The sequence below is a fragment of the Anser anser genome, assembly GCF_964211835.1.
Source record: "Anser anser genome assembly, chromosome: 2".
Classification (NCBI taxonomy): Eukaryota; Metazoa; Chordata; class Aves; order Anseriformes; family Anatidae; genus Anser; species Anser anser.
In genome coordinates this window covers 120624536-120634634 of record NC_139721.1, presented here as the reverse complement: position 1 = coordinate 120634634, position 10099 = coordinate 120624536, and the positions used below count along the sequence as shown (strand labels likewise).

The following is a 10099-nucleotide window of genomic DNA, read 5'->3' as shown; positions in this document are numbered from 1 at the left end:
TCGTATAAATATAGCCAAGTATGTAAACTGTTATGTTTCTTATTACAAAGCAATAGAAATGCAAATTGATTTCACAGAAGGCACACAAAATACTCCTTTTTTTTTCCTACAAAATTGTTTTGTTATTGAGAGACATCGGTATGATAATACCATCAGAAACAGCAGGCAACATGCTGCTGCTTAGTTTGAAGAAGATAGGTGTTTTCCCAGTACCAGCCCTGCTCAGGTTAATGCACTGCTGGATTATCTCTAATAATAGCTGGGTAGCAGCTTTTTGACTGCCTTCCAGACAAAGCTCTTTCTTTAGACCAGAAAACTTTCACTAGGTCTAATGCACATAAGCTGTGTCTTTTCGGACATACCATTTAGCTCTCAGACTTGCATTCTGTTTTTAAGTATACTAAATTCTGCTTCAGAGGAGTACTGTTTATCATATGCTGAGATGTGAACTGACTTTCACGAGAGCACAAGGTAATTTAAGAGAGATTACTGCTCAGGGCTTGAATTCTGACTACTTTTACGTGTACGCAGAATGGTTTGAGGACTCAGGTTTCACATGCTGGCTCAGTGTTCCCAGAGGAGCAGAGCTTAAATTCGGGAAACCGAATGTCAAGTGAGATAGGTACAGGTAGATCAAACGAGAGTATCTTTTGGAGGTTGAGAATAGATTAAGCTGCTGATGAAGAAGTGAAAATATAATCTCTCAGATTGCTGTTGGACTCCAATTTCAACTCTTTTCTGCAGCTGAGTGTTCTCCTGGTGCTCATACGAAATGAGCTGAATAGCTGAACAGATAAGATCACAGACCATGAGTGAATGTGATTTACTGTGAGGGATAACATTGTTTCTTAGGGGTGAGTGCAAAAGTTAAACTGGGTTCAGCTGGACAATGACTGTTAGGCAGTCCAGTTCTTTACCCTGCTAGTTGAGTCTCACGTCTCAGAATCTAAACATTCATTGAAAAAAAAAATAAATAATAATAATAATAATAAAACCTCTAGCTTTTGCTAAAATATTGTCATACACAACTGTAACAAGTAATGAAGTAATCTATTTTAAAGGCAAATAGGCAGAGCCCCATGGATCCCAGTGCGTGTGCCAGACCCAGCTGGGGTAGCTGGGACTGTGCTGATGCAGAATTCAGTGAAGGACCTTGCTTGATGCTGAAGATGGCATAGGGAGACTTCATCTGACTTAGTCAGACTCATGCCTGTCCCGATCCAGGAATTTTACTTGTGGTTACGCAACTGGCACCACTGTAAAGAACAGACATGCCGTGAGTCTTCATGGTAGGATCCAACAAGAGTACTAAGAGTTATGAACTGTGTTTGCTTGTGGCAAAAGAACAGTAACTTCTCTGAAGTCAACTGACCACATACTGACTGTCAAAATCATGAGCTGCTTCACTGTCAGTTAAAGGGCATCAGAAAGGAAGCAAACACATTCAAAGATCTACATGATGCCCAACACCTTGTTTGTTTGATCTTAACTCATGTTATCTTGTTTTGGTGTCATTGTTGGAAATAGATTAGATTTTATCTGCAGCATTTTTTATTTATTTATTTTTAATTTTTTTGCTCTTGGTGAGTATTACTCAAAGCCAGATTTTTGAAATATGACATCTATTTTTCCAGGTACAATTTTGAGCACTGCTTTTTCAGCAAGCAAACGATAAAATATACAGATATGCATACAAACCTCAGCTGTATGTGCTAACTGAATATAAACTAAGCACAAATGGGCTTTTACTGATGTAAATTCTATCATTTGCTTGTACAAGTGACAGTGATAAACAACCACACACACCAGCGATTTGCATGCACAAAACTAAAGTTTAGTCCTGAATGCTTTTTGAGACCATAAGTGTCATACCCTGTTGACAGCATAGTTGACCTGGGAACATCAGCTTCTTAATCAAAACATTTCCTTGCAACTTCAGTTTATTTCCTTTATATTCATTACCATGTCTATTTATTTTTAATCTGTCATCAAAACATCTGGTCTTTGAATGGTTAGGCTGACTGTTGTCTTTTGCTGCACTATTGCTAATATGCTGGCTGGCATTGCCATTCAAGTATGTTTGTCTAATTTTGGGTCTATTCCTACTCGTTTTGAAATTACTGGACATCTTTCCATTGGCTTTTGGATTGTACACTCCTTGGGGCAGGGCTTTGTCTTCCATTGTATTCTGCAAGTGCAGCACTTAGTGATGGTGTCCAAGAAATACAAGTAGTACAATAACCTATTCTTTCAAGGAACAAAAGAATGTTCTTTTTGATGCATTGGTCTTTCATCTATCTTGAGTTTGCCATTCAAAGTCAGAAAACCATTTGCAGGGTTTTCACTTTCATCAGTTTCCTGGGTTTTTGCATCTTACAGTCTTCTCATGTATCCTCATTAATTTGCTTCATATACAGTCATTCAAATGTCTGTTTTTAACTACAGTTGTGGGTAGAAAAATTAAACAAAAATATATTTCGTATGTTGCTTTTGGAAAATATACGATATCCCACTCAGCAAATGTTTCTTTAAAATTTCTGCTATTTTTTCTATAGAATTCTGCAAAAACAGAAATAGTGAAAATGTGGCCTTTATAATTAAGTAGACTTTGATAGCTCCAAAATATGCATATATTGCAATTATTAATGGAATTTTAAATTAGTTTGGAAAGGGAAAATTCAGAAACATTTTTTTCTCTTTCAAAGCCCAGTTCTTCATTCCACCTTGTAATTGTCACATTGAGGTTTAACCTAGGCAAAGACAGCAAAGCCAGACTCTTTCCTAAAGATTAATTAAAGTGGTGAAGACAATACTGTTTAAATATATATAGTTAACTCACAGGATTCAGCCATGTGCAGATGATGACCTGAATACAGTCGACAAAATTTTAAGACCCTAAATTCATGTCCCAGCAGTCAAATAGAAGAGTAATTAATCATGTACATATTTGTTATCAATTTTTAGTTGTAACAAGGTATAATGAATGATGTTTGGTCTTATTTATGCTTAAACATACCTTATTTCTTTAATTTATGCTTAAGCATACTTACTTTTTTATCTAAGAAATTTGGTGAATTTAAATAGATTTCCAGTCTAAAGAAGGAACAAAGAGAGAATGGGGCAAATGTCAGCAGGGCCAGAGAATGAGCAGAAGTTGGAAGAAGGAGTCAAATTGATCAGTATGCATTGACTTAAAAATTAAAAGCAGAAATTTTAAGAAAATGTTTCTGTGCATATCGTTTGCGCAGATATTACCAAATGGATTACTCATGTATTTTCATCATCAAGAAAATTCCCCAGACTTCGGTTTTGACAGTTTTAAACAAAACCCATCGCCCCAGCTCAAAACTGTATTTGCATATGTATGCTACAAAAAAAGAGATGCTATTAGCACATTGAGCCCTTCTGCTTCTCTCTCCTACAAGAGGCAGAAGTGGAGAGAATAAGAGATTGGGAAAGCCAAAAAAAAAAAAAGAAAAAGGAAAAAAAGAAGAAAGGGATGAGTGGAGCTGAACACCTGGCATTCTCCTTAGCCCATGGCACATCCCAGCTCTGAGGCTGTTTCACTAGGACCCCACTGGGCGTATCAGAAATAAAGTGCAGAAACACTTGATGGCATGGAAAACTGGGCAGGAGTTGGTGCTGCTAGGACCAGTACTAGTTCGTACACAAATCTCCTCTGCACTTGACACAGCTGAGCTGTGTGTGCTCACTTCAGGTCAGCTGGTGAAGCAGAAAAGCTTCAATTCAAAGGGCCAAACCCAAGCCTGGTCCTCGTAGCGTCTATCTCTCCCCATCAGTAGCACTCTGAGCTCCTGTGGACCAGTCCATCCCCACCAAGCCCAGCCTGCCCATGGGGATGTTGTATCCCTTGCAGAGCATTCTCCTGCCTTTGCTCCCGAAGGTTTAATCTCTGTCAATGATGATTTGACTTCCATCAAGAAATAATACAAGCCCATTCATTTCTTCCTTGGTTTAATGCATCTGCCTTTTGTTTATTTGTTTCTAACATTTGATTATAGTGATTAAGTACCTTTTCCCCTGTTTCCTAAATGAATTGAACTCAGTGGATATTTTCCTTTTCAAAAGACTGAAAACTAGGTGAAATTATTCAAATTGGCACAGATCCAGGCATGCCACAGGAACTGAGAAGACTGCGGCATCACCCAGTGAAAATACAGATGCTTGTACAAATTTCTCCCGTCTGCCTCAGAGCTGCATTTCCCCCCTTTGAGACAGCTCAGTTAGGCCCTCTGGCCCACCCAGCCATGTCCTGACTGACTGCGAGCCCAGGCCAACTCTTGGAAAACTCAGCAGAAACCGTTGCTGCTTCTTCCACCTCACACAGCAATTTTGAGCGGAATGATGCCTTACGCACACCCTGCAGAGCTTAACTTAGCTCTTAACTTAGATTTTAACTTAGGTGTTAAAATCGTGACAATCCTGTGGAAAGTGAATGCAGGAAGAATGAAACTCTGGCTATGGCCAGAATGGTTTTGTCTGTCAGTTACATAGAATATAAACTGCAAGGAGCTGTGTTCATGTTTAAAAGTCGTGAAGTTTATCAATTCTATTTTGGCTTTCTAGAAAAGGAGCTGTAGGAGATCAGGAGACCTCCCAGGGGCTACAGGATTTTTTGTTCCAAAAAAAGGAATGGAGATAAGTCTTTAAAAGGCTCAGAAAATGTCACTCAAGGCTTGAGTTGTGCAGCTGTTCTTTGTGGCTTCAGCACTTTTGAGTAAAAATGTTAGAATGCAGGGGAGAATTGATATTATCAAATTTGGGGGTGGAAAGCTAGAAGGCAAGATGCTTTTGAAAATGCAGCTTGTAACGTATCCATTTTCCTATCGGATTGTGTTGAGAATAGTGGAATTCAAATAGTATTTTCAGCTTTTACTCTAAGCATATCCACAGCATGTCTTTACATCCCCATGCAACAGAATTATTTCAGGGTAGCATTTCCTACGCACATACAATTATAGACTCTCTGAGACACAAAATACCTGCACGGATAGATCTCAAAAGCTCCAGGAGCTCCCAGGTTTGCATCCGTGCAGTAAAGCACCTCAGAGAACAGAAGCAGAGATCGATGGGTGGGAAAATGACTCAATGAACATCTGTGTCAGCCACTTTGAAATGTATAGTACAGAGGGAATTATCGATAAGGTCAGAGTCTTCATGAGAAAGCAACTCTGTTTGCAACTCTCAAGCAAGAAACAAAATAGCTTGGAATGCAAGTTGACAGATACGGTGTTGAGTGAGGCCCCAAGGAGCTTGCGTTGACAACAGGAAACCTTTGATTTGAATTGTCTACGCGTGGTAAAAGGTCAAAATTATTCAAATATTTAATGTAGTGGGTAGGTGAATCCTGAACCAACAGATAGGTGAAGCAGCAGAAAGCCAAATGCTGCATCTCATACAATCATAGCTGTATTTCTATTAAAACTGCATATATCCTCCTAACTTGTAGTAGCCATTTTTGTACATTTGACATACAATATTTACAGTTAATCCATACTAACATAAATATGTGCTTGAAAAAGACCCGAAAATCTCTTTGAACAAGAAACGTTATGCAAATAAACATCAATAAATAATTTAGTTCATTTCTGAGCAGTTACCTTAAAACTGCTCATAAGAAAGTGATAAAGAAATTGCTAAATGAAACAAATGATAAATGACCAAAAGAAGAGACCATGGAAAGGGCATAGGTATTTCCTAATCTAACTACTCTGTGATCTCAGGCAAATCATTGAATTTGTGTATGTCTTCCCACCATTTCTGGCCTTATTAATTAGCACTACAGAGGATTCCCCTGCCAGGTGGCCTGCACAGAACACTGTACTATCATCTGATCATAACCACGAACAAGAATGGAAAAATGACACCGGGTTCTAGAAGAAATCTTTGACCCCTTCCATCGAGTCATCCTGATTCTTGACCTGTAATTAAATTCATAGTCTCATCACTCCCAGATTTTCATTTTTTGAGACAAGAAGAACGTCATTGTTCTTGGAAGGTTTGGCTTTTGTGTTTTAAAATGTCAGTGTCTCTGGAATCCATTTAGTCACCTACACTTGCTTTATAGCACAACCCACAACTGCAAAATACGCAGGAACATGGAACATGTGCTAATGAATTGTAGTATTGATTTCACCAGCAATATTTTAATGCCATTTCTCTTGAAAAATGAACAATAGGCCTGGGCTCAGAAACTCTTAATGCATGTTTTGTATGGTTATAGACAGTCCATATTCAGTAACGTACTTTGTTATTCTATATAGAATAGAAAATATGTGCTGCTTTACCACAGTGAATGAGATGAAGTATCCATGCTAATTTTTTTTTTTGATCTGTCAGCACATCTGGAGAGCATTGAACACAATATTGCTTACACAGACGGCCTTGCTGGGGTGGGTTGACTTGTCCTCCGGTGAGTCCCTGGGTTCCACTTTTCACCGTGCTAGCTTCCAGGATTGTTGACACCTGGTGCAGGACTCTGGGGTGCCATTTGTCCACCTCAGCTGCCAGTATTATTCTGTAGAGGTATGATTTGAGCTTGACATACGTACTAAGTTCGCTGAAGGTACAGAGAACTTTGCATTATGCAGTACTGCTTAACTGTTCAGCGCTGTGGCTTGTTGCATTACTAGGGTCTGTGGTACCACTCCTCTCTCAGTGGTTACCAAAAACAAATCAGGGTGAAAGCTCAGCTGCTTCTTCTTGAACCCAGGGAACCCGATACTTGTCAGAAGGACCACTTAGTGGTGTGGAAGGAGGTCATTTCTCCTATCTCCTCAGCCTGCTGGTTCAGGTTTCATTTTCCTGTCCAATCTGTTAGTGCTCCTAGATTTGTAGTTTCTGTTTGAATCCCAGAGTACGTTTGGCCAGACGACCATCATTTCTCTTATGGAAGTTTGTGGTGATTTTTCAGACCCTTATCTTAGACTGAGAAAATATGTTCTACTTAGGATTCTCTTGAAATCCACTAAATAATAGCAGCTGGGCAGAAACCTGGGTTGTGCAGAGAACAGCTGGGAACACTGTGGTATTTGTAATAATTGTTTGTAACAATTTTATTTTCACAGTGGCATGCTAAACCTTTTCCAGTACAAAAAGGAAAGATGGGGAAAAGAAAAGGACAAAAAGAAGGGAAGAAGGAAATGTTTGAATTCAAAAGCCAAGTACGGATCTTTGTACTGACTTCCGTACAGTCTAGGACCTGCCCTTCTCTTCTTATGCATGAACATGTTCACTCAGACCATCTGAGAAGCTTCTGTTGGCTTTGGGGGTTAAACTTTCTAGGATTAGAAGCAGAGCGTTCTGAGTCAAGGGCCCCCACCTCTGGAATTAGTTTTCCTTGGTTCCCTGCCAATGTCCAGCCCCAGTAAGCTTCAGAGCACATGGCGAAATGTTTGTATTTGGGTTAGCTTCTCTCTATTTTTAGATGGTTTGGGTTTGCTTTGAATTTTACTTTAGAGATCTGAAGACAGTAGATTGGGAATTGTCGTTTTCTAACAGCATTATTTAGTATCACCCATCACGGGAAGGTTTCTATGTCATTTATTAGTAATCTTGCAAGAACGTGCTGCAGCACCTGAATGAATGATATTTTAACTTCTACCTCACTATTTTCCAGCCTGTGCTACTGGAAGTGCTTTGGCCCAACCTGGAAGAGCTCTCGAGCCCAGACTTTGGTTCCCTGTGTGCGTTGCTGACCCTATTGTGCGTGGAGGGAGGTGGCAACTGCAGAGGCTGAGTGGCACTGGGGTAACTTGCCACCCACATGGGCTCGCCGCTTCGCTTTGGGCAACTCTACAGCAAATTCCTTCCTTGCACGTGTTCTGCGGCCAGTACGGCCGTGTGGCCAGGCCCCCCAGAGTGCATGCCTGCAGTCAGTACTGCTTTTTGGTAACGAGGCTAAAGCTCTGTGGGTGTCCAGGATCTTTAAATCCTCCCACCCCAAAATGTAGGCTATATCTAAATGGTTATAAATAAGTGATTATAAGTAGTATTTGACTACAAACTTCAATATTCAGGGCTCGATTGTCTTATTATTTACCTCAATTTTAAACATTGATGCTGACAGTTTCAGTAGAAATGCTCCGTGTTTGCACCAATCTGGGAAGACAGTAGGGCCCGTGAGTACTGGACGTACTTTAAGGGTAATAGGAAAAGGATCTTTAGAGATGTGCATTTTTAATACACAGCTTAGATTTGTGACAAAGACTTTTTTTCTCCATTGCGAGATTAGCTCTTGCCCTTTGTCCAAGCATATTGTTGCAAGGACACGTGTTCAGGTTCCCCCAGTAACAATCCTGTTGGAGAATAATGGAACCCAAGGCGAAGAGCACGTGGGCATCCTGCGACACCTGAAGGTCGCCCACTTACTGCCACACCCAGGGACAGCTTCTGTCCTGGTGTAACACAGCTCCTGAGGAGGTGGCCCAGTGCCTGCGGAGCGAGGAGTCGTGGCTGCAGAGGTCAGTGCCTGCTCATACAGGGCAGGTACGGGGCAGACATGTATCCTCGTGCTGCAGACTGTCTGTGGAGGTTCCCAGTTAACTTTCAGAGCAGCTGCTCCCAGGACTATGTGCCGATATATTTAGGAGAGCAGGCTGGTCACCTGGTGGTGCCCTGATTTAAGAGCGATCCGCTCTGTGCTCGGCATTCACTTGCTCCAAATGAAGAGGGGGATAGCTGGAGCGGTGTCTTGGCTCAGGCACCACTGAGGCGGTTCTGGGTTTGGTGTTAAACACTCCTAATGAGATTGCATTTTCCCCTACCATGTACAACTTCAGTCTGAGAAGGAGGCTAATGCGAGGAACGAAGTAATCGCGTGCACGCTGCGGTCACGACTGATATAACAGCTTACACGCAATTTTTTTTTTTGGCTTTCTCTTCTCGTATTTTTGGGGAGCAAACGGGAGAGCCGGCGGCTGGTCCTGATGTAGCTTTCCTGCCTGAATCCGCTCTTGTTTTCCTCCTCACTCCGGCTCTCCCTGTGCAGTGCTGCGTGGCGCCGGCAGCCTGAGCGAGAGGGAGCTCCAGTCCCACACAACCGCTCCGAGCAGCCCCCATTTGCCATAGCGGCTGGTGCCGGGGGGGGTTGGGGGGGCAGGGGGGAAAGAAAGGGGGAAATAAAATAAAATAAAGGCAACAACCGGGTCAATGCTCGCCTCTTCTCGCCGCCGGCACCTCGCACAGGTCGGAAATCGCTCGTTTCGCTTTGCTGTATTGCGCTTGCCTGGGCCGTGGGCAGGGGGAGGGGAGGGAAGGGAAGGGGGGGGTTTAACTTTTTCCTTGACATGACCGGGTTTTGGTCAGGAGCTCCCCGCCCGGCCCCGGCGGCTGCCCCTCGCCCCCACCCCCGGGCCGGCCCCCGCCGCCTGCCGCTAACTTGGTGCGCGGGGCCGCGGCCCCGGGGGCTCGGCCGGGCCGGGGGCACGGGCGGCGGGGAGCCGGGCACGGCCGGGGGCTGCCAGGGGGGCGAGAGAGCGGCTTAGTGAGCGCCTGGCCGTGCCGGGGGGCGGCTGGGGGCCGTCGGAGCGAGGGCACACACGCACAGGCACACACACACGCGCGCACACACTCACACACAAAAGTGTGGAGGAGCTAGGGGAGGCTTGCAGCCGCCGGCTCGGTGCGGCGGAGGCGGCCGGAGCCATGCGTGTCACGGCCTCCTGAGGTGGCGGTGGTGGGGTGTGTGTGTGTGTGTGTGTGTGTCGGGGGGGGGGGGGGAGAGGCAGGCGGGAGGCGAAGAAGAAAGAAAGAAAAAAAAAAAAAAAAAAAAAAGAGCGAAAGGAGAAAAGCCAAAGAGAGACGCGGGGTGGTGGAAAGTGTTCGCCTGCTTTTGTCTCGCCACGCAGTGAGCTGGAAGATGGAGATGGATGTTAAGGGAGTTTCTCCGTGCCCGGAGCCCATCCCCCCGGCGGCGGGCTCAGCCGCCTGCCCGCACCAGCGCCCGCCGCCCCGCGATGGGCAGCCCGTCGCCGACACGGGCCCCGCCGCCGACAGCGGCCCCCCGGAGCGGCGGCACGGCGGCGACAAGGACGACAAGAAGGTAGGTGCGCTCCGCTCCGCGACACCCCCCGGCGCC

General features: G+C 44.0%; 1 protein-coding gene across 9 annotated transcripts in view; it reads left to right on the top strand.

Annotated features, from left to right (window-relative positions):
* Positions 1-9060: 9060 nt before the first annotated feature.
* RBMS3 (RNA binding motif single stranded interacting protein 3) overlaps positions 9061-10099 on the top strand; it is a gene marked incomplete at its 3' end in the record, with an annotated part of 701513 nt that continues 700474 nt past the window's right edge. For 3 of the 9 annotated variants that reach the window (XM_083823205.1, XM_083823196.1, XM_083823185.1), the window contains exons 1-2: positions 9490-9505; positions 9870-10063. In XM_083823205.1, coding sequence (XP_083679331.1) covers position 9505; positions 9870-10063 — 195 coding nt within the window. In that variant the 5' untranslated portion in view covers positions 9490-9504. The other 6 variants (XM_083823203.1, XM_083823200.1, XM_083823202.1 and 3 more) reach the window with 6 other exon arrangements.